The sequence below is a fragment of the Heterocephalus glaber genome, unplaced genomic scaffold (genome assembly GCF_053883595.1).
Source record: "Heterocephalus glaber isolate CG9 unplaced genomic scaffold, H.glaber_assembly_v1.0 deba00001460, whole genome shotgun sequence".
In the NCBI taxonomy this organism is placed as follows: Eukaryota; Metazoa; Chordata; class Mammalia; order Rodentia; family Bathyergidae; genus Heterocephalus; species Heterocephalus glaber.
Genome location: NW_028258307.1, coordinates 2225786 through 2250558, shown reverse-complemented (window position 1 = coordinate 2250558; position 24773 = coordinate 2225786). Strand labels below are relative to the sequence as shown.

Below are 24773 nucleotides of genomic sequence, written 5' to 3'. Positions count from 1 at the left end.
GTACTATGTTTTGATTTTTACAATATTTACTACATTATTTGATTCTATTACAGCTTACTGGAGACAGCATAGGCTATACCTTAAACACAGGCTATCAAAGCAGTAACTGTAAATACTAAAAGCAACGGCTAACATTTCTGTAGGGTTCACTGGCACCAGCACAACTGTGTGACGTGTTCTAACTCATTTAATCCTGTAACAACTCACAGGCAGGTACTACTATAAACTCTACTCTACATATGAGTAAACTGAAGCAGAGGAGGTGGAACTTGCCTGGAGTCACACAAGCTAAGTGTGGCAGGGCTGAGATTCAATCCAGGATGCCTGGCCCCAAAACTGGTGTCTTTAATCTCCTGTTGGTATACCAATTATCTCTCTATATATGTATGTAGTCAGGGGTTTTTTTTTTGCACCACTCCTGGCTCCAATTTTCTCAGTTTAAAAAGCCTTATTTTTCAAAAGTTTTTAAATTCCACGTATAGTACAGAAAAATGTTTCCCAGATCTCATGAGTAGGTGGTTACACTGGAAATGGTTTACCCATTAATTATGGCTCCCCCTACTTTTCATAAAATCATTATGAAATTTTCAGAAATACAGACAAAATCAGAAAAAAATATATTAACCATTGTTTTAAAATTTAAATATGCTCACTTTTCAAAGCATACCTTGAGTTGTAAAGTATATGTATAAAATAAGAGTTTTATAATAGAACTGGATACTAACATAAAAGCAAAGGTATAGTTTTTATTTTGGTACCGGAGATCGAACTCAGGACCTTGCTCTTGCGAGGCAGGCACCGGAACCACTGAGCTAAATCCTCAGCCCTGGTATAGTTTTTAAAGGATACTGTCTTTTTTTTAAAGAAAACACATTGAGTCTGACTAGTGATTTAAATGAATTCAAATCACTTTCATGTTAACTTCAAATCCCTAGTTCTCTAGTTATAAACTTAGAGTACTTAATACCATAATTTGTTTTATAGATTAGAATGTATTTTACAAGTCAGATGGTAATTAATCTCATTATCATTAATAAACACCTATGCATTTGCACCTGAGCATGGTGGTGCACGCCTATAATCCCAGCAATCGGGAGGCAGAGGCAGGAGGATCCCTGCAGGTTCAAGGCCAGCCTGAATTGCGTAGCAAGACCTTGTCTCAAAAAAAAACCCAACTTTTGCATTTGTGATTTCCTTAAACTGAATGAAGTCAACATATCCACTGAATGGCTACATTCCAAAATTTCTATGAAATAAAGAAAAAAGCTCTTTGGATGAAGTAGTCTCATGCCATCCTAGTAATATTCTATCTCTTTCTCTGGGTGCCAATTACAAGAGTATGTAAAGTTTAGAAAAATTAAGCCATATACTGCTCTGTGTATTATACATACTCAATAAAAAGCTACATTTCTTAACTCTACTTCATCAGAAACTATTACTATTATCTTTCTTGGAAGTTGTGATTTTAAAAAGTTGTGTTTTTTTTTAATCAGGAGAGTACTCAATAGCACTGAGCAATATTGAATTTATACTTTCAGTATATGGGGACAAGGTGCTATCAAACTGGGAACTGATCTCAGGACCTTGTGCTTGCCAGGCAGGCTTGGTGCCAACGAGCTAAATCCCCAGGCCCCATCCAAGATTTTCTATGGAACCAAAAAGTGCTACATAATTGTTCCACAAATCCTCAAGATTTGAAGATCTCAAAGGGAAAGAAAACATACTGTTAGTTTCTATGTGCTCATTTTATTCCTACAAGAACTTAACAAGAAGGTATTACTACACACTTATGACAAATTGTGTTTTCTAAAGGTGGCCACTATGCTCATTCTATATCAAATGCTTTTCTTATAACGATGCTTTTCCTCTATTGAGAAGTGTTTCTTCTTCTCTAAACTGTGTAGAGCTTCATACTAGCTTCGAACAAGAAAATGTGAGAGAAGTGAGCGGTGTGACTCCCAAGTTGACCTGTAAGGGAGAAGAGCCTCCCCCAGCTTGGTCTCCTTCAGAACGCTGGCCTAGGACACTGCCACCAGCCTGTGGGTAGATGTCCCCAGCCAGCCACAGAGACACCTGAAGCCAAGAAGGACCAAACACCAGGCCTGGGTGACCAAGCCTTTTCCAGTTGATCCAACCCCACCCTTTCAGTCTGCCAGCTGGACCCCCATGGTACAGGGGGATGGACACACTGTCCCTTGTCTGGACTAACCCACGGAAACCAGGAGCCAAGAAATGACTGTTTTAAGCCATTACACATTTGAGGTAATTTGTCAGACAGCAACAGAAAACTGAGTGTGTTACAAATAAGAAGCACATCTCCGATGTAGCTGGTGGCCTTGAAACATGTCTTTCCCTGCTCTGACCCATTCTCTGCATTGCCAACCAACTTCTCTATCTCCCTCAATCGTAGTACTCAAAAACTGCCAAAGACACTACCTTACTGACAAAACTCCAGACCAAATTTCCTTGTCTGCCTTCCAGGTTTTGTGTAATCTGATCCTAGCTTAGTCGGTCAAACACATTTCCCATTTATGGAAAAAACCTAAGTGAATCTCTTCAGTCTTTCCCAATTCACTTCCCCTCCTCTGGCTCATCCCATCATCCAGATCTAGAAGAGACTCTCAAGCGCTCATTCTCAGCCCCAACTAGTCTCTTCTCTCAGACTAGAACCAACTTATAGAACTAGAATTCTCAACCTTAACCATCAAGTTCAGTAACATCATAACAGCTGACAGGTATTTAGAGGACAGGAATCACCGGAGCTGCCGGAAGCCTTCCAAGACACAGTGCTAGAAGTGGGCTCTGAGTGACAGGCAGGATTTGAACCTGCAGAAGGACAAAGCCCCTTCATTAAGGAATTACCTGACAGCCTTCCCTTCCACATCCCCCTCTCACATCTTAGCTTTCCTTCAGCCAGCAACACCTGCTTGAAGAAGCCTTCCTCAGTTTTTGTTTTTTTAAGCCTTCCTCAGTTTACTCAGAACCTAACACTCTCTTCTCTGAGGCCCTAACAGTTACTCTCTATATCACTCACTCTAGCACTTTTTTCCCAGTGTAGACCTCAGCCCTTCTACCTGAGTACTGACTCCTGGAAGACAGCAAAATCTCTACAACAAGCATTCACATGTGTTCAAGTAAACTCAATTCAGTAGCCATTTCTGCTTCCAGGTATTTAAAAATCCACTTAATGTAACACTGTTTCTTAACTTACCTGGCATCTCCTTTGGAAAGATTTGGATTTACAGGATTAAGAATAACCTTGTTTGCATCAACATCCACCACACATTTGGTATGCAAGTCAATTTCTGCAGATAAAAAGAACAAGAAAGCCATTTTTAAAAAGTAATTTACTTTGGAAAAAGTATTTGACAAAAATCCAACACTCTTTCATGGTGAAAACAAACAAATTAGGAATAGAAAACTTTCTCAACCTAATCATGAGCATCTAGAAAAACCCACAGCTAACACCTCACTTGACAGTGAAGGACCAAACAGCCTAACCTCAACATCAGGAATAAGACAAGGATGTTTACTACTCTTCTCTCCAACATTGTACTAGAAATTCTAGTCAGGGCAGTTAGGCAAGAAAAACAAATAAAAGGCATCCAATTGGAAAGGAAGAAGTAAAACTACCTCTGAAGATACGATCTTGTGTGTAAAAAGTCCAACCAAATCTACTAAGAAACTCAGAATAAACAAGTTGTGTAAGGTCGAAGGATATAAGAAAATACAAAAATCAGCTGTGCTTCTATACAGCAACAATGAAAAATCAGGAAATAAAATTAAGAAAACAGGGCCAGGGATTTAGCTCAGTGGTTCCGGTGCCTACCTCGCCAGCACAAGGTCTCGAGCTTGATTCCCGGTACCAAAAAAAAAAAAAAATTAAGAAAACAATTTTACTTATAATACCATCAAAAGTACTAAACTACTTAGGAATAAATTTAAAAGAAATGCCAAGACTTGTACACTGAAAATTCCAAAACACTGTTGAAAGAAAACAAAGACTTACATAAATGGAAAGACATCCCCTGTTCATGAATTGAGTTCACATCATCTAGATGGCAGTACTCCCTAAATGTACAAGATTCAAGGTAGGAAATGGGGCTGTAGCCCAGTGTGCATGTTTTTAGTGCAGTCCCCAGCAACACATACACACATACACACATGCACACACACACACACGCACACTCACTCAAATGAATCTCTTTCCAAAAAGAGACCCAGAATAGCCAAAACAAGTTTGAAAAGAACTCACAGTCCCCTATTTCAAAATTTACTATAAATCTGTAGTGACCAAGACAATGTGCCACTACTACAATTATAATTATCTAGATACATAGATTAACAGAATACCACAGATACTGTATTTAGATTAATAGAGTAGAACTGAGAGTCCAGAAAAATACTACCCCATTTAGGATCCACTGATTTTGACAAGGATTCTAAGACAATCCAATGAGGAAAGAACAATCTTTTTTTTATGGTTTTACAATATAGTGCTTCTGGGACTTTTTGATGTAAATAAACATCCTACATTTATTAATTTTCAGAGTATCTTTTTAACATATGGTTCTGGGAAACTGGCTATCCACATGTAAAATAAAAGTGGATTCCTACCACACATCACACACTCAAAAACTACAGAGGCAAGAAAAAATTCCAAATGGATGAAAAGTCTAAATGTAAGAGCTAAAATTATAAAACTTTTAGAAGAGGCCGGGCATAGTGCCACTCGCCTGTAATCCCAGCACTAGGGAGGCTGAGGCAGGAGAATTGCTGTGAGTTTGAGGTCAGCCTAGGCTACATCGTAAGTTCAAGGCCAGCCTGGAATACACAGTGAGACCCTGTCTCAAAACAAATCAAAAAACTTTTAGAAGAAAACATAAACATAAATCCATATGACCTTGGGTTAGGTAATGATTTCTCAGATACAATAGCAAAAGCTATTTTAGCAAAAGAAAAAAAATTGGACATCAAAATTTTTTTTAATTTGTGCTTCAAAAGACACCACAAAGAAAAAGAGAACAGAATTGAGAAAATATTTGCAAATCATGTACCTTTAAAGGATTTACACCAAAATATACAAAGAATTCGTATACTTCAACAAAGACAATCCAACTTTTTAAAATTTTTTTATTTTTTTTGGTACTGGGGATTGAACTCCGGTCCTTGCGCTTACGCAGCAGGCGGCAAAACCGCTGAGCTAAATCCCTGGCCCAACAATCCAACTTTTAAATGGGCAAAGAATCAGAATAGTTATCTCTCCAAAAGAAGACAAAACTGCCCAATAAGCACAAGAAAAGATGAACAACACCATTAAGACACTGGCAAAATTCAAAACAAAACCACGAGATACCACCTCACACCCAGTAAGATAACTATAATCAAAATATCAGACAGTAGGCCAGGTAGCATGGTACCTGTCTGCAATCCCAGATACACAGAAGGCTGAAGCAGAAGGATTACAAATTCCAGGCCAGCCTGGTCAACTCAGCAAAACTTTACCTCAAAATAAAAATAAAGAATAAAAAGGACCAACATCACTGGTCATTCGAGAGATGCAGATCAAAACAACACTGAGATTCCACCTCACCCCACAAAGAATGGCTGCTATCAAGAAATCAACCAATAATAAATGCTGGTGGGGGTGTGGAGAGAAAGGAACCCTTCTCCATTGTTGGTAGGAGTGCAGACTGGTGCAACCTCTGTGGAAATCAGTATGGAGATACCTCAAAGAACTAGGACTGGAAGTCCCATTTGACCTAGCTATTCCCCTACTGGGTATCTTCTCCAAAGAATTAAAAGAATGATACCACATTCCAAAAAAAAAAAAAAAAAGAATCATACCACAGCGATATATGTGCACCTATGTTTATAGTGGCACAATTTGTAATAGCTAAGGTTTGGAAACAGCCCATGTCCCCATCAACTGGAAACTGGATAAAGAAGCCGTGGTTTTTTTATAAAATGGAGTACTACTCAGCCATAAACAATGAGAAACTAGAGACATTTATAGCTAAATGGATGCATATTGAGGCCATACTCAAGTGAAATAAATAGGACACACATGTGTAAATACTGAATAGTATCTCTAGTGTGAGAAACTGAAAGTGTAAATAAGGATGAAAATGATTAAAACAAATAATTGATAATGTGAAATAGGAAAAGGTCCAAAGGTGGAGGGATAGCAGGAGGGGAAGGGGAAAGGGAAGAAAGGAAAGGAAAAATTATGAGAAAGAAAAAAAAATGGAAACAAAGTCTATGTAAATAGGGAAGGGTGGTGGGGGTGAAGGGCGCATAGGTAATGGAGGAAAAAATAAGAACCAAGATACATCATATTCAGGTACAAACACCCAATGATAAATGTAAATGTATTATATACCTAAAATGTACCAATTATATATATATATATATATATAAAAGAATAAAAAGGGGTGGGATGTGACTCAGCACTCCCTGAATTCAATCCCCAGTACTTCAGTACTGAAGAAAAACATATATAATAACAAATGTTATTTTGTGGGGAAATTATTACCTTAGTGCATCACTGTTAGGAATGTAAAAGGCCCTTCGGAAAACAACTTGGCAGTTCCTCAAAAGGCAGGCGTTCCCAGCACTCTGGGAGGCTGAGGCAGGAGGACTGAAGTCTGAGCTCAGCCTGGGTAATTTAGCAACTTAGCAAGACTTTGTTTCAAAATAAAAATAAGGGTTGGGAATGCAGCTGAGCACGAAGGCCCTGGGTTCAGTCCCAAGTACAAAAAAAAAAAAAAAAAAAAGAAGAGGCCGGTATTCAGAACCCACAGCTCACAGGCTGCATGCAGCCCAGGACGTGGCCCCAGGAGATCACGTGCTTGGAAAGTCACATCATGTGATTTTAGCGGCGTTCTCATGACTTCGCTGTGTGGGTGCTTGCACACAGACTGTGCAGGGGACAGGGGAGCACCATGTAGGGCAGGGCACAGTGCCTGGTCATCCTGCCTCTCATGCCGGTCAGACAGAAACTGTCGCATGCCAGGTGCGGTGCCATGGGGCAGGGAACACACAGTGGTTACCATGACGGTGGCTCCACCTCCCTACATGAGTGTGCACCTGTGAAGACCGGCCTTTATTGTCACTACTGGTGAGACACATGTTTTTTTACTGAATTATTAAATCTGGGTTGTTTATTTCATAAAATAATTCAATGTTAAAATACTTTTTAGCAGCTTTGCTACAGGAGGTACAAAAGTGTATCAAATACTAATTTGCTCATGATATTATCACAATTACAAATACAGTATTGCTAACATAAAAATGCTATAATGAAAAAAATTTTATTTTGAGACAGGATAGTTCAGGCTGGCCTTGAACTCATGGCGATTCTCCTACCTCAGCCTCCCGAGTGCTGGGAGGCTATAATAAAAATATTTTTAAAGGAAGTTTTGTTACTTATACACACCAATTATGTGTTTTATATGCGGTCCAAAACAATTCTTCACTCACTGTGGCCCAGGCAAGCCAAAAGCTGTATGCCATGTTACAGTTACCACAGGATCCAGCAATTTCACCCCTACACATGCATCCAGGAGAAATGACAACTATGTTCATATAAAACTAAAATAAAAATGCTCATGGCAGCATTTTCCAAGATAAAATTGAAAAAGCTGAAACAACCCAGTCATCCATCAAGAAAGGAATGGATAAACAGGATATGTCCATAGAATGAAACACTATTCGGCAATAAAAATAACTGAAGTAATGATATGAACTACAACCTGGATGAAGCTTACACTGAGGAAAAAGACAGGCACAAAGGACTATATGCCGTATGATTCCACTGAGATGAAAGGCCCCAAAAAGGGAAATCTAGAGAAACAGAAAGGAGACTAGTGGTTCCTTTGTGCACAAGAATGACTGGCACAGGGTGAAGTTTTCTTTTTAAGGTGATGAAAATGTTCTAAAATTCACTGTGCTAATGGCTATATTAACTGTGAGCTTACTAAAAACAATGAACTAGATGCACTGCATGAAGGTGAATTGTATCTCAATACAGCTACTAAGAAAGCATATTTATGTTCTCCTATTTTTATATCCTTCTACTTGTCTGACCCAAAGTATGAAACTGTTTCTGTTCACCCTATCTCCATTGCCAAAAGATAAGCTCTGAGGAAAGGAGCTGAACTATGTTGGAGTCATTTGCGGTTCCCAAAGAACCTTGGCCAAATGTCAATGTCATATTCATTATAAAGTATTTCCACTGTCAGGAAAGGTGATTTTAAAAATCCATTTGACCTTACAAAACAAATGCAAAATAAAAACACCCCTCCCTTTGCTGGCCAAAACTTAACTTTTTTGTTATCAATTATTCTACTTTATTCTCAAAGATACATTCTAGAAATACAAAGTTAGTATTTCCTTTAGTCAGTACATATTTAGACAAAGGGAATGTTTTTGATTTGTTTTGTTTTTGCAGCAATGGGGTTGCAGAACCCAGAGGCACACTTTAACACTGAACTTCATCCCTAGTCCTTTGTTTTTTCCCTTGAGACAGGATCTCACTCTTAAACTTATGATCCTCCTGCCTGAACCTCCTCAATAGCTAAAATTACAGGCATGTGCCAAGATCTAATTATTTTTTGAGCACAAGATGTTGAACCCAGGGCCCCATGGGTGCTGGGCAAGTGTTCTACCACAGATCTACGGCCCCCAGCCAAGAGCTGAAAGGAAACCTTTAGAACTTCACCTCCAGGGAAGACCAACCACCCCCAAAAGGCATCTATGGGGTATGCTCCGCTGTGGTCAGTCAGCCTTAAAATCTATTTCTAATGCTCTCTGTTTACATCAGCTCTAAAGCATCACAGAAACGCTGCAAGAAATCTCAGCTCTAGTGCAGCTCCTTTTCCACCATTTACTTTTCCATTTACATTTTACTTTTATTTCCACCAGTTACTTCCTTAGGCTCAGAGAACAAGAAAGTGTGCAGTCATCATCATTTGCTAATCCTAACCATATTGTATTATCTGGCCCCTTACAGGCCAATCTATATTACACATAAATTCATTATCAACTCTCCGGAAGTTCTGTGACTCATAACCTACGATCTCACTACCCACCACAAAATCAGTTGTTAGTTTCATGCAAGAATGTTTGGTCAGAGCAGAGAAGCTGCAGGTTTAGTTTCATAAGAATGTGTGCCCGAAAACCCAGGCAATAGCTTGAATTGAAAAGAGATCCAAACATTTTCCTCCAACATGTATATTTCTTCCTTACCCTCTTTAACAGCTCCTCCCTCTGCACACCAACCCCCACAATGTAGTCATCAAATACAACTAATATTTTGGAGGCATTACATAGTATGATTACCAGCCTCTAGAAAATCCTATACAATACAAAGCCCACCTAATAGCTAATACATCCAACAAATGCATTTTGCACTCAAGATAACAACACTTACAAATATTTCTACATCTAACACCCATCAAAGATGACCTTAAATATATAAACAACCATCACTTCTTTACTAGCTCATTGTTTGTAAAACAAAATTCCCACCCTCTGTTGACTGGTAGATAGATATTAAGAAAAAGGTTTTTTCCCTCCCCCACAAAATTGTTTAGAACACACAGAGGCAGAACATCTAGCATGCACAAAAAGCAAATATACAGAGCCAAGCCAGGTGTGTCAGGGTGCACACCTGTAATCCCAGTACTCTGGAGGCTATATGCAGGAGGATGATAAGTTTAAGCCTAGCCGGGGCAATTTAGAGAGATCTTATCTCAAAATAAAAAATAAAAAAGGGCTGGGTATGTAGCTCAGGGAAAAGGTTTTGGGTTCAATCTTCTGTACCACAAAATACACACACACAGAGTCAGATTTGAAAACAGTGTAAGGGTCAGATACATGAAAAGCATTTTAGCATAAAATACTACAGTGAGTGTATCCTCAAACCATACTAGATGGTCAAATTAAATTATACTGCTTCAATATTCTCCACTAAAAACTTTTTTTTTTTGGTACGGGGATCGAACTCAGGACCTTGCACTTGCGAGGCAGGAGCGGTGCCACTGAGCTAAATCCCCACCCCAAAACTTCTTATTCTATACTGCCTAAAAAGCAATGTGGTGATGAAACAGATTTACAAATTTAGGCCTTACATTTAATCTGCAAACAACATCAAAAACAAAAACCACCAACTAGCAAAAATCTAAAAGATAAACATCTTCCTCTTAGTTCAGAACAATACCTAGATTAGAAAGATAAGAACCTAGCCACTACTCACTGCCTTATAAAAACAGCACCAAGTACACCCATGTTTGCAGTAGCATTATTCACAATTTTCAAAGGTGGATGTGACCCAACTGTTCACTGCTGAATGGATAAACAAACTTTGGTGTATACATACACTGGAGCATTAGACTGAAAAAGGAAAGACATTCTGGCAACTGCCACAATATGGATGAACCTTAGGACACGATGCTAAGTGAAATAAGGTGGGCATGAAAAGAAAAATACTGCCTGGCTCCACTTACCCCAGGCACCCAGAGGAGTCAGTCATAGACAAAGAGAGTGAATGGTGGCTGCAGATAAGGGAGCCTGTGTCTCCCCCAGGGAATTTGTGTCTAATGATTATGGTGCTTCAGTTTTGCAAGGTGGAAAAAATTCTGGATATTGATGGTGGTGATGGGGACACTATAATGTGAAATTACTTAATGCCACAAAATGGTTAAAATCATGAATATTATGTTACATATACTTTACCATAATAAAAATAGCACTACTTATTACAATAAGTAACACACAGACAACAGTTTACTCACAGTGAAGCTTAAAATAATGAGATTAGGATTTAATTAATACTATGTCTGAAAATCATTAAAAACCAGAGTGACCTTAAATAGTACTAAGTTTATGTTATGACTGATCAAGTTTTATAGGACTCAACTATGAATGCTTTGATATCTATGATTCCTAAAAAGAGAGAGAGAGACAAATAGAAGAAATTTAGTAACACTAAAGGTCCATATTATTTCCTATACAGGTGCCTTTCCAAGTCAAATTTCTTGTGATAAATATTAAAACACCAAGAGCTGGCAACTCAGCTTACTCAGCATATTAGTCATCTTGTAAAGTGAGCAATAATATGAAACAAGTCTTTCTCCAATGTACAAATTGGCCATGGCTCGCACCCCAATGACTTCATAGTAAAACATGGGCAGGGCCTGGAAGCCTCCTCTTATATAAGTCGTGTTCCGTCTGGGGAAACACATCACTCACAGTGTGAGTAAAATAACTGAGCTGCCCAGTTAATAATCAGCTTTTCTAGTTCTACACGAAACTAGTAATAATTTCCAAACCAAATCTACCACCCAGGAACGTAGATGCACCTTCCTTTACCAACACTCATGTTCCTAAAAGGTTAACTGTAACTTACTCTTAAATTCACTAGGGTCCATTTTAAAACAGAATAAATTATACTAGAAAGATGTACTTTTTCATTAAATTTCAAAGTTTGCATCCATATCCAGCCCTATTTTCATGTTACTTGTGTCAAACACCCAGTACTTTCACATGTCTATGCATGCTCATGTAAGTAAAATGTTCACTAATATTTCATGTATTCAGGATTCGTCTTTCCAATTGGACTGTGATATTCTCACTGGCAGGACAGGGAATGTGGCTCACATTTCTTCACCTGTAAGAGTCTTCAGATCTCTTTATTTACTGAGGTCCTCTGACCCAGGAGGAAAAAAGAAAACCATGTGATACCATGGAAGTAAAGAGCAAGTTGGTCTTTTGCTTTCTAGAAAGATATATACACTCTTCCCACTACCTTTATTCTTTACCAGTGAACATGAAAATCTACTCAACAAATAAAAATACAACTGACTGGGTGTGGTGGCAAAGACCTGTATTCCCAGCACTCGGGAGGCCGAGGCAGGAGGATTGCCGTTAGAGGTCAGCCTGGGCTACATAGCAAGACCCTGTCTCAAAACATATAAAAAAAAATCCCTGAGATCTAATATGACTAAAAAATGAAGGAATAAAGGAGATACAGGATGGGGTGCCAAATAAGGGGAGGACAGATGATAGTGTGAAAAATAATCACAATAACCCAAATGTACACATTCAAGAAACTAATCGACCTCAGAGGGCTAGGAAATAGTATTCAGAAACTCATAGGGCAGGGCCTAAGATGTACCTCAGTGGCAGAACACTTGGCTAGTATGCACAAGGCACTGGGTATGATCCCCAGCACTGCAGAAATAAAACTACGTTAAATTAAAACAAAGACTAATAAGACAGAACCAAAATAGACCCAAAAAGTCTTAAAAAGAGAAAGCTAGAGGACTCATATTCCCCAATTTCAAAGCTTACTACAAAGCCACAGTAAATAAGACAATGTAGCACTCTTACAAGGATAGAAAGATATACAGATCAAAGGAATTCAGAGTCCAGAAAAACAGTTCAAAAATACAACTCACATTTATGGTCAATTGACAAAGATGCCAAGATAATCCAATGAGGGAAAGAATAACTGTTTCAATAAACTACTCTGGGACAACTGGATACCCACAAGCAAAAGAATAAAGTTGGACTCCAACTTCTTATTACATTCAAAAACTCCAGAGGCAGGCAGCGGCGCACACCTGTAATCTCACCGCTCTGGGAGGCTGAGGCAGGAGAATCACAAGTCTGAGCCTAGCTTGGGCAACTTAGCAAAGACATCATCTCAAAACAAACAATAAAGCGATGGGGATGCAGCTCAGTGTGATGGACCTGGGTTCAATTCCCAGTATGAAGAAAAAAAATATAAATATATGTGTGTATATATATATTTGCGGGGGTGGGGCTGGGGATCGAACTCGGGACCTTCCGCTTGTGAGGCAGGCAGTGGAATCACTGAGCTAAATCCCCGGCCCAAGAAAATATATTTATAACTCAATAGTAAATGCTCAACATTATTTTCCATCAGAGAAATCCAAATCAAATGAGACACCACTTCATATCTACTAAGTTGGCAGTAATCAAAAAGAAGTTGAAGATATGGCTTAGTGGCTCTGGGTTCAATCCCTAGAACTAAAAATAACAGGGGAGGGGGGTTATAATAACAAGTGTTGCCAAGGATTCACAGAAACTGGAACCTTCAGTTGCTGGGGAAAATGTACAATGGAGAAGTCACTTTGGAAAACAGTTTTAACACTTCCTAAAGTTAGAGGTACTACAACCAAGCAATTCTACTCCTAGAGATATGAACAGCCAAGAAAAATGAAACTAAATGTCTAGATAAAAACTGTACACAGTGTTCACCGCAGCATTATTCACAATGGCCAAATGCTGGAAACAAGACAAATGCCCAACAGCTGATGAATGAATAAACAAAATGCACCATATCCATTAATGGAATACTGTATAATTCAGACATAAAAAGAATGAAGCACTGATTTATGCTGCATGGATTAAACCCTAAATGTCTTATGCCAAGTGAAAGAAAACAGATACAAAAGTCTACAGGTCGTATGATTCCATTTCTATGAAATGCCAGAATAGGTAAATCCATGGAGACAGAAAGTAGATTAGTGGTTGCTTGGGCTAAGGGAAGGGGGATGGAGAATGACTGCCAAAAGGTATAGGGTTTCTCTCTGAGGTGATGAAAATGTTCTGAGTAACACAGTAGGAGGGCTGCACAACTCTGAGGGTACCAAAAGCCACTGGCCGGTACAGCTTTCGTATGTGAGCCACATTTAATAAAAGAAGAGCTGGGCATAGTGGGGCACAACTATAGCCCGGCTACCCACGAAGTTAAGGCAGGAGTCCAAGGATTTGCGGCCAGTCTGGGCAACACAACAAAACCCCACCTCCAGGGAAAAGAAGAAGAAACAAAAAGAAAATGAAACAGAAAAAAACTTAGAATGACTCTACTACCCTCAATAGTCCTTCAACCACATTTCTGTACACCAACTGCTCTGAAGATCCTGGGTCACCTAATTCTGCTCACTTTCAATTACCTCACATTCTGCCTCATCAAGAAAATTAAGTTGCCCAAGGTTTTCCCATTATAATTATTCTCTACCTCCTACATTAAAAAATGTCCCTCTACTGACTCTGTGTATAACAAAGCTCAGGCATCTTCCCAGGTTTTAAAAAAAAATCAGAAAATTAAAAATTAAAAAGGGCCTGGTGCTAGGTACCTGCACCTCTAGATACCACTCCATACCCTTGCCTTCCAAATGGAGCTTCCTGCATGAACGTTCAGAGATTCGCTCCTCCATACTGGCAGACCCAGTTACTACTCCTCAGCCTATTGCCGATGCCCCACCACAGAATCATTTACCTACGTGAGATTATTCTGAAAATTACCAACAAACCCCATGAAGCCAAGTCTACTGGACAGAGTTCCGCATTAATCATCCTGGCTATTCCTGCGACACCTGTGTGCTAAGCGCTCATTCTATGATACATGTGGCACCCCTGGTCTTCCACATCACTTTCACCTGACTTCTCCTAAGTCTCCCCCTCTCCCTTTCTAGCTCTGATCTCCTCTTCCACATCCGCCCTACTGTGAAGTTCTATCTTCTCCCTACAGTAATGGCTCCCACAGTCCATGTATGTCCAATCCCTCGGTTTTAGATTCATGTACACAAAAGCCTTCTAGATCCATCCACCTGGCTGCGCTCAGACACCTAGGACTCTACAGGTCTCCTGAGTTTCCCCCAGGCACGCACTGTATCTTAGTCATGGTTAAAGTCACAGTGCATGGCACATAAGCAAGCACTAAAGACTATCCAAGACTCACCATTTCCCACATCTCTACCCTAAAAGTACCTCTCCTGTATGTCTCATGTCAATGACACCAGCATTCACACAGTCACATAAATCAGAACCTCCGCTGCAGATTCTCAGTGTTTCTCAGGTGCAACACAAACCCACTTCATTTGCAGTGTCTTCTTCAATCAACCCTGTCACCCGTGATGGACTAGAGGCAAGAACCTGTCCATACTGGCTTCTGTGCCATTCTCAAATCCCAGCCCCACTTCTTTAGTTCATAATTCACTCAACTGTACACTCAAGTTCTTATAATGTGTACCTCTTATTACCAACACGACTATGAGCTCCTCTGGTCAAAGATCAGGTCTTAATTCTTTTAGGGCATCCTGCACCTCACAACTCCAGGTTCCCTGAAAGATCATCATGTCCAATATAGTAGTAAATGCACAGGCCTTGATGGCAGGCTCCAAAATACTAGTTATATAATCTTAGGAATGTTAACTAACCTCTCGGTGATTGTAGCAAATAGAAATTCTACAACTACCTTTCAAAGTGTGGTTTGAAGAATGAGATAAGGTAAAATGTAAAAAGCACTGACCTCTGTAGCTCACAAGTAGAGAGGTCTTGGGCCGGGGATTTAGCTCAGTGGTTCCGCCACCTGCCTCGCAAGCACAAGGTCCCAAGTTTGATCCCTGGTACCAAAAAAAACCCCAAAAAAACAAATAGAGAGCTCTTGGTGCTGAGATGGGTAGCTCAGTGGTAGAGAGTGTGCTCAGCATGAGAGGCCCTGGGTTCAATCTCCAGCAAAAAAAAAAAACAAGAAAAAAGAAAGAACGAAAGCTCTCCAAAAAATTAGCTATAGGGGCTGAGGATTAGATTAGTAGTGGTGCACTCGCCTGCCACATGGGCATGCTAAAAAAAAGAAGGGGGAGGGGTAGGAGGAGGAAGAGAAGAAAGTACAGTGGACTCTCAAGTTATAACTAGCCTGACATACAAACAACTTGGGTTAATTAGGTTAATAGAGATTCATCTGCCTCTTGTTACCTATGGCATGTACCCAGCTAAACGTCTAGATCTCAGCTGTACTGACTTAGTTACAACCAGCCCTTAGAAACTGATAGAGTTCATAAGTCAAGGGTCCACTGTAGCTCATATTTTTTCCTTCAGTCAACACTTGCATGGGCAGGCTAATGTATATCACTTTCTAAGCCTCTCTGGAGCTTCCGAGAGAGAAAGCCCAGCACCATTATGACATGATCTGCATCCCATGCACCAATTTTATACACTTCCCCAGTCAGAGATGAGCTTGCTGCTCGTCTTTGCCAAGTTTTTTTTAAAAGAACATGCTGTGCTGCATACAAGGGCAACTGATCAGCAAGCACAGAGATCAATAAACCCATTTCCACTCAAACACAGAACTCAGATCATCTCCCTAAGTAATAGTTTGTCAGTGGCTTCTTCCCTCTTCAGAATTTAAGTAGTGGGAAAGTCAGGCATTAGTCACTGTTGTACAGAAGTGATCAGGTAAAAGTCAATGCCAGTCAAAATTGTGTCTTATAAAGATGTACCTTCACAGAAAGCCTCTGGCTCTAAACGCACAACTCCAAATTTCAGTCACTGACTTGACAGCAGAAACAATGTCGCAATGCATGTGTGCCTCATTCGCCAGCAGCATATGAAGTAGACGCTAGTAAAACAAGTATCTTCTGTTTTAGCAAACACAAAAATTTCCATCCCGGGTCATCCTTAGCTCCACATATCTCAGTGATCTCTGAAAATGCTGAAGAACCAGCGGATCCTTTCCTGCTCCCTCACTGCCTAAGGACAGGACAGTCGGATTTCCTTGAGGACTGGCAGGCCCCAGGCCTCCTCCCACTTGCTCAGTTTTACCTGTCTTTCTATTCAGGGCTGTTTACTTGATTTTGTCAGGCCTCCTTATTCGTACAATTCATTTTTCTCATGTGCTTTTTAAATCCACCCCGGCTCTGGCATGAAGCAGTCATCTACCTGGACTTTCAATCTTGCTTTGGGAGATGGCAATTTTTCATGTTTGTGTCCACACTAATTTCTAAAACGCGAAACAAACTGCATGCCCCAGCCACCTGAAGCCATACTTCTGGCCCAGCCAGTATCCCTGCAATTCCTCCAGCCTTTCACAATCTGTCCTTCTCCAGTCAACCTTACAGAATCCTCCCTCCAGCCAGGTAAATCTGGTCTCTGCTGCCTAAACTTGCCGAGTTCGTTCCTGCCCCGTGCTCCTCCAGGCTCCCCACATACCCATTCAAATCACACACTTCCCTGGAAGCCTTCTGTGCGGGACAAGCTCCCTCAGCAGTCTTCCCTACTCACCTGGCCTCTAGAGACCCTTCATACCTCTAAATTCCTCCACTTCCCTGTCACTCGCCTGGCACTTGATAACCAGCAATCTGCTACAACTGTTTACCTTTCCATCTTATCTCTGCACACGACAGCCACTTCCTCATGAGCATGCACCATAAAGCACACTTTAAGAAAGTGAATAGAGGGCCAGGGATTTAGCTCAGTGGTTCCAGCGCCTGCCTCAAAAGCACAAGAGTAAGGGCCGGGGATTTAGCTCAGTGATTTCGCTGCCTGCTGAGCAAGCACAAGGACCCAAGTTCGATCCCTGGTACCAAAAAAAAAAAAAAAAAGAAACTGAATATAATAAAAGGCAATACTAAGCAGGTTCTTAACAAATAAAACCCTCCTAACAACAACTTCATTTTTTTCATGATTCTTTCTAGCTCTATTAGATTCAATCATAGTTACACATAATTTGGTTCTGCTTTTCCCACTGACCTAGAAGTCTTCCTCACAAGTCAAAACAAACCTCTCCCTCTTAAAAAAAGAAAGTCTTCCCTGTTGTTAGTTTTGATCCACATCATTTTTAATGGCTGTAACACAATTCCTCCACTGAGATACTAGTCTGTGATTTACCAAAGCTTTGACTGTATTTGACACTACATACATCTTTGAGTCTTGCACTGCACCAAGAATTGCAAAACGCAAAGTAAACACCTCTGCAGTACCTGCTAACATCAATGTATTGCCAATGCTCCCTAACACCTGAAATAATCCATTTCATTTGTCTCTCATTCAATTTCCAGTGTAATTTTCTGTTTTACTCCCCTAGGCAAAGATATTTTCCAAACACATTGTACATAACTTAGTTATTTTGATAGTCAATCTTATACATATTAAAAGAAGGGCAGCCACTTGATTGAAGATCTCAAGCCATCATACAAGGCTAAAGACTTGGCAGACACTAAATAAATGTTCACTTGCCAATTAAATATTTTTAAACCACCTAAAGTTATAAAACGTCAAATTCCTGAAAAGGATTGTGTTGGTAATCCAACCAGTAATGTCAATTATGCTCATAAAACTTTCAGCTTTTAATGATTAGATTGGTTAATGCTGAACAGGTGTTCTGCATAGAACATGGACACGGATGGACACGGATGGACACGGACACACACGGACACACACAGACACACACACACACAATTCTCTGCCGAGTTGTACAGCCTGAAAGACAACATGAACAGCCAATGACATCCACAAACAGAACTTCAAGGTCTTGGGACAACAGATTTCCCCTTTAACTTCATTTTTTGGATAAAGAAAATCAAAAATAAAACTTGTAATGTTAAAACTATGTAAAATTACACATGCATGTGAGCACAAATTAGAATAGAAATAAGAAAACTTGTTAGGAACAAAAGGTATAAGAGACCACTTTCCTTTCCATTTTTTGTTTTGTAAGTTACAATACACAAATAGAAAAATATTCTTGACAAACAAGCCCTTACAACTCTTGTTATTACTGAATTAGGGCTTTAAAAAAAAAAGGAAAATACAAATGCCAGGGATTTAGTTCAGTGGTTCCATTGCCTGCCTGGCAAGCACAAGGTCCTGAGTTCGATCCCTGGTACCAAAAAAAAAGGAAAATACTGAATTAGGGCCTAACCTTAACATTCAAGTACTGCAAGTTTCCCAAATCTACAGCTTAGCAGAAAAACTAAAACACTTACTCCCATAATAAATGTTAAACAAAAACCAACCACTTCAAGACTCAAACATTGAGCCAGGCATGGTGGCACACATGCCTGTAATCCCAACACTAGGGAAGCTGAGACAGGAAGATTGCTGCCGAGTTCAAGGCCAGCCTGGGCTACATAGTGAGTTCAGGGTCAGCCTGAACTACAAAGGCTACAAAGCCTGAACTACAAAAAAAAAAAAAAAAAAAAAAAAGACTCAAACACCTAAGCAGAACTTAATGATACACCAAAGGTTTCTGGAAATCTTCGGATTTTCCTAAAAAGATGACTTATATGACTCCAAATAGGAGAGTCTATAAGCAAAACTATATCTCACCCCATGCTACAATCTCACCTTGTTTTCATGTGTGATTAATCAGGCTACTTTCTACATTTATTCACTCTGACAGAAACAACCAGGTATAAAGCTGATCTGTCATAATTATATGCTATTACTTACTACATTAATCTTCCCAGAAGTAGTAACTGTTCAAAGTAATATGCTTCTTTTCCAAATTATTGAAAAGGAATATGGTTTTGTTTTGGCCTTTTTAAATGAATGCTAGCTGCCAATTAACAATCATTGGCCCTAAGGTTCCACTATATTGTACTGTATCCCATAATACCTTTAGATTTATGTAAATAACTACTTCATGTAGGAAAAGAAACAAATTTAACTATCTGTGATCACTTAAAAAAGACCGACCATGTGTCTGTCAAAAAATCTAAGTGTAGGTTGAGAGGCCACTTAAAGAACTGAAGCTGTTCACCACAAATAATGCACTTCTACTTACAGGATAATGGAACCTATGTATAAACATTCATTTAAAAGTGAGTTCAACCCAAGGAACAGCTAACTTCCATTCCACAGCTGAAATTATTATTCTGTGTATGCCTCAAAATGCTAACACTGGCCACTATTACAATCATCAGTGGCAATTTAAAAATAACAAGGAGCAGAATGCTGTGGCGCACACCTGTGATCTCAGGTAAAGTACCTTGGAAGAGGCACGAGGACAAGAGGCTAGAGGAGGTGGGCCTGGGCAATTTAGGGAAAGCCTATCTCAGAAAAGCCTGGATACGAAGCTCAGTGGTAGAATACTGACTACACATGTACAAGGCCCTAGGTTCAATCCCTAGAGTGGGGGTAGGAGGTGAAAATGATAGTAAGGCTCCCAAAATGCTGAAATCAATGGCTAACACAGAGGGGAAGAGGCAAGGCCTCTAAATACCTAAAGTCGTTTTTTTGTGGTGGCTGATTAGCTGCCTCTTTTTAGCACTGACATTTCCAAGTTTTTCTGTGTGTGTAAACCATCTTTCAGAATCAGATAAGTTGTGTTTCATTTGGCCTGGGGTTTTTTTGTTTTTTAATCATGAATGACTGAGTAACTTGAAGTGAACTTAATGACGCCTGCATATTTAAAAACAGAAGCTTCTGAAAATTTTCAAAGGTCCACCAAATTTATTTCACTTGTTCAGACCCTGACCCTTCATGAAAAACTCACCTGAAGGCCTTAAGCAGCCCGAGGCAGCAACAGGTGGGCAAACCAAGTCCAAGAGAAGACAGAAACCAACTTCTAACAGAAGGACAAACTAAGCCTAGAGCAACTGGTTGATCTCTAGATTTCAATATATCAAAAAAAGAACAAGTAGAAGGAAAACCACCTATAATTCCTACATAGAAAGAAATACTTGATTTCGAACAAAGGTGATTTTGAATAGTTTTAGAAAATGATTCTGGTACTTAAAATGGTTTGAATTAGTCTCGAGTCTTTTCATTTGCAAAGTCATCTCCTGGGACTGTAACAGCAATCCCAATAATCTGACCTCCTGTTTTCCAGCCTATTCTCATTTAACGAAACCTGCCCAGCCACACTGCTGTGAAGTATCAAAGGCCAAGCTCCAACTCCTGACTTGGACTTGGGCTCCACTCCATGGGTCTGCAAAAAGATGATTTACGAGGTCTCAGTTTATCTGCTTTCTCTGCCCTCCCTACAGACTTCAGAGAATGTCTGAACGATACAATTTCACAAGAATCTTGGCACTTAAACTATTTATTGTTGAGAGATGACGAATATGACTTCGAGAAAAAGCAAAAACTTCTCGACAGTCCAAAAACTGGAAGGAAAGAGGCATCGCTTTCACCCCACGGCAATCCAAGTCCAGCAACCCCAGTCCCTCAGGGCCACGCAGGTCAAAGTTAACACAAAGTGGAGAGGCGAGCCGAGGGCCGGCCCGGGGTGCTGCAGGACCTGGGTCCCGCGCAGGGCGAGGCCCGGGGGGCGCGGTGACAGCTGGCGGGGACGAGGGGCGCGGGCCGGGGACGCGGGTGGAGGACGAAGGGCGCGGGCCGGCGGAAGGGGCGGCGGGCCAGGGAGGGGGGCCCGCGGCGCCCCGGGACGCGCGGGCCGGGAGGGGGCGGTCCGCGTCGGCGGGGAGGCGAGCACGGGGTTCCGGGGTTCCCCCGCCGCCAAGGACCCCACAGGCGGGGCCAGACCCTCACGGCTCGGGCGATGCGCGCCGGGCACCTGCCGCCTCCCCCTCGGCGGCGCGGCGCGGCGGCCGGGCTCTCACCTCGTCGGTTCATGGGCCGGACCCGTACCGCCACTTTTACTTTGGAGTCCCCCATTCTGCCGCCGCCGCCGCCGCCGCCGCCGGACTCGCGCTCTGCTTCCGTCTGCCGCGGCCACTGGGCGACTCTGTGGGGCTGGACCCGCCGGGAGGGGGCTGGGGGGGCGGGGGCTTGAGGGGGCGGGGCCGGGTGGGGGCGGGCCCCTCGCCCCCGCGGCATGCCGGGAGTTGTAGTGCCCGAGAGCCTTGGACGCGCGGGGAGGAGGGGTCCCAGGGAAAAAGCGCCCGCGGGTGGCTCGTTGAGCCTGCTGAGGCTTCTTTATGTTCCCCTCGCGCCACGCCATTCTCACCCCCGAAATTAATAGCTTTACGACGTAGGCTCGAGTTGAGGCCGCACCTGAAGGCAGACTGTCTCTGTGTTCGGTCCCTGACTCTCGCGACTTCTCTGCTTGCACTGCCCTCCAGGCCCGCGTGCTGAAGCAGGCGCTCAGAGTGGGCGAGAGGAAGTGCTCAGATGCACAGGACCTCGACTCTAGCCTGCGTCCTCCTCCTCTGGCACCAGACCTCCGGCTGTGGAAGCACTCAGAGTTGACAGCCCACCAGGACGGTCCCAACTGTGTCACCCTAAGCGAGTTATCGCCTCTCCGTGCTGGTCTTTTCATATGTAAAATGGGGAAGTCGGAACCTACTTAAACAGGTGCTTTTCCCCCTGGTACTGGGAAGCAAACCCAGGGCCTTCTCACTGAACTGCAGCTCCAGCCCTTTCTTGAGACAGGGTCTTTCGAAGTTATTAAATTGCCCAGGCTGGGCTCCAATTTGCCATCCTACTGCCTCAGCCTCCCAGACTGCCTGGGATCCAGGCATGCGCCACCACACACCGTTCAAATAGGTACTTTTTTAAACCATAAGATTTATAAGTAGGCCGGGGATTTAGCTCAGTGGTTTCGACGCCTGCTGCGCAAGCTCAAAGACCCGAGTTCGATCCCCGGTACCAAAAAAAAAAAAAAAGATTTATAAGTAATTGTGTAACATACCCTGTAGAGACCCAGGAAACATTTGTTGCATGAACGAATGAACCCAAGCTGAAATAGCACTTCATTTGTCCTGGTAGAGACTGCCAATTGGTGGCCCCTGACCTAGATCTAGCCCGAAAATAGGTTCTGTTTGGCCTGGCAGCACAGGGCCAGCACGAGGGTCATTATGGGGCATGCAACCGGGCCTACAGCACGTATTGGAAATGAAGTATTGGGACTGATAGTACCAGCTACCTTCACCAGAGGGAGTATCTTGGGTGAACCATAGCTGTCCTCCAGTCGGCCTCACCACCCATGTGCCTGGCCTTCATGGGGCCAGGATTCCACTGTTTAAATGGCAGTGAGGAGCTCAGAACCATTTTACAAGTGAGTGACTACAGAGAACCAGCAAGACCTGCATTTCTGAGAACAATCCTTTTATTTTAAGATCTTCAATACATACAGATCTTTTATTTTTTTTTCTGGTACCAGGACTCGAACTCAGGACCTTGAGCTTGTGAGCCAAGCATGGTGCCACTGAGCTAAATCCCCAGGCCTAAGATCTTCAACACAAATAGAGCTGTCCTGAGAGGTTGAAAACACTTTTTTTTTTTTTTTGGAGACAGGTTCTCCCTTATGTCATTCAGGCTGGCCTCGAACTCATAGTGATCTTCCTGCTTCAAAAAAAGTTTTAAAAGGGAAGAAATTGTGGCACATGCTGCAATATGGATGAAACCTGAAGACATCCTAAGTGAAATAATCCAGTTGCAAAAGAAAGCTATAGACCCAGGTGCACCCCTGTAACCCAGCACTCTGAGAGACTGAGGCAGGAGGATCACTGTGAGTTCAAGACCAGCCTGGGCTACATAGTGAGACTCTATGTCAAAAAAAAAAGCCTTGGGGCCGGGGATTTAGCTCAGTGATTTCGCTGCCTGCCTCGCAAGCAGAAGGACCTGAGTTCAATCCCCGGTACCAAAAAAAGCCTTCCCAGTGACTATTACTTTTTTATTATTTGACTTAGTGCTTTCTGAGCTGCAGGAGGGCCTACTGAGCTGGAGCAAAAATAGGTTTCATGAACCAGGTCTGTTATGGTGTAGATCTAAAATGTCCCCCGATGCCTCATGTGTTTGGAAGGTGATTGGACTGTGGGGTAGTCTCCCACTAGTGGATTCACCCATCCATGAGTTCATGGCTGAGTATGCGGTCAGGAGGTGGCTGGTAGGAGGTGGGTCTCTGGGGTGAGACCTGGAAGGGTGTACTCTTGTCCCCAGCTCTGCTCTCTCTGCTTCCTGGCTGCCAGGATGGAGCACCTTGTCCTTTGCCAGGCCCCTCTGCCATGCTGTTCCTACCCTGGAGCCAACTGACCATGGACTGAACCTTCTGAAACTGTGAGCCAAAATAAACCTCTCCTCCTTTAAGTTGTGTCAGGTACATTGTCCCGGAGTCAAGAACAGAGCTCAAATAGGGTCATTTGATTTTTCACAGTCCAGTAAACAAATAACACCAAGAAAATCAACTTAAAATCACCAGGGCTGGGTGTATAATACACTGGTAGAGCTCTTGCCTAGAGAAGACCCTGGGTTCAATTCCCAGCCTCACAAAGGAAAAAAAAGATTGTCATTTTCTTCATTTTGCCAAATAAATTATTTTTTAAAAGATTATGCATACCAATTGCTATCTACTATTGCTATCATTCCTTTTTAAAAGGGGGGAGGCATCCTTTTACTGTATGAAATTCTTGGCTCCATGAATAAAACCTCACTCCTGTCTTTTTGTTCTTATTGACTGTTAAAGAATATTTTTTGACCAACGTTGAGTAGTCTGGTTTGGGTTTTGTTTTTGTTGTTCATTTTGTTTTGTTTTTGCAGTGCTAGGGGTCAAACCCAGGGCCTTGTGCATGCTAAGCAAGTGCTAGCTTGAATCTTTTTCTCTTCTCAGAACTGGAGATTTAACCTAGGACCTTCTCACTGAGCTACATCCCCAACCCTTTTTATTTATTTATTTATTTATTTATTTATTGGATACCGGGGATCAAACTTGGGACCTTGTGCTTGCAAGGCAGGCGGAGGAACCACTGAGCTAAATCCCCGGCCCTTATTTTGTATTTTTGAGAAGGGTCTCACTGAGGTGCTGAATTTCCCAGGCTGGCCTCCCACTTTGGATCCTCCTACCTTAACCTCCCAGCATGCTGGGATTACAGGCAGAAAAAGAGAGGGGGATGCAGTTTCTATGAGAACATTGTATTCAATCTAAAATTTAGGAGAAAGGCCCTGAGGACTCAAGGTGGAGACAATGAAGAGCCGAGGACTTTCTCTAAAGTTCCAAACCCCTTTGAATGGGTCTGGAAACTTTTGATGGGAAGAAAATGATAGCAGCTCTCCTAGAA

At 41.8% G+C, this 24773-nt stretch overlaps 1 protein-coding gene across 3 annotated transcripts in view; it reads right to left on the bottom strand.

The window, feature by feature from the left end:
• The window catches only part of Kif13b (kinesin family member 13B), a 157679-nt gene extending 136146 nt beyond the window's left edge, over positions 1 to 21533 (bottom strand). Inside the window, exons 1-2 of one of the 3 annotated variants that reach the window (XM_013073408.3) lie at positions 21378 to 21533; positions 3212 to 3305 (exon numbers count right to left, since the gene is read on the bottom strand). In XM_013073408.3, coding sequence (XP_012928862.2) covers positions 3212 to 3305; positions 21378 to 21432 — 149 coding nt within the window. In that variant the 5' untranslated portion in view covers positions 21433 to 21533. Of the gene's footprint in view, positions 1 to 3211; positions 3306 to 21377 lie in introns of those variants that run through there. The other 2 variants (XM_087216704.1, XM_087216706.1) reach the window with 2 other exon arrangements.
• Between the last annotated feature and the right edge of the window lie 3240 nt (positions 21534 to 24773).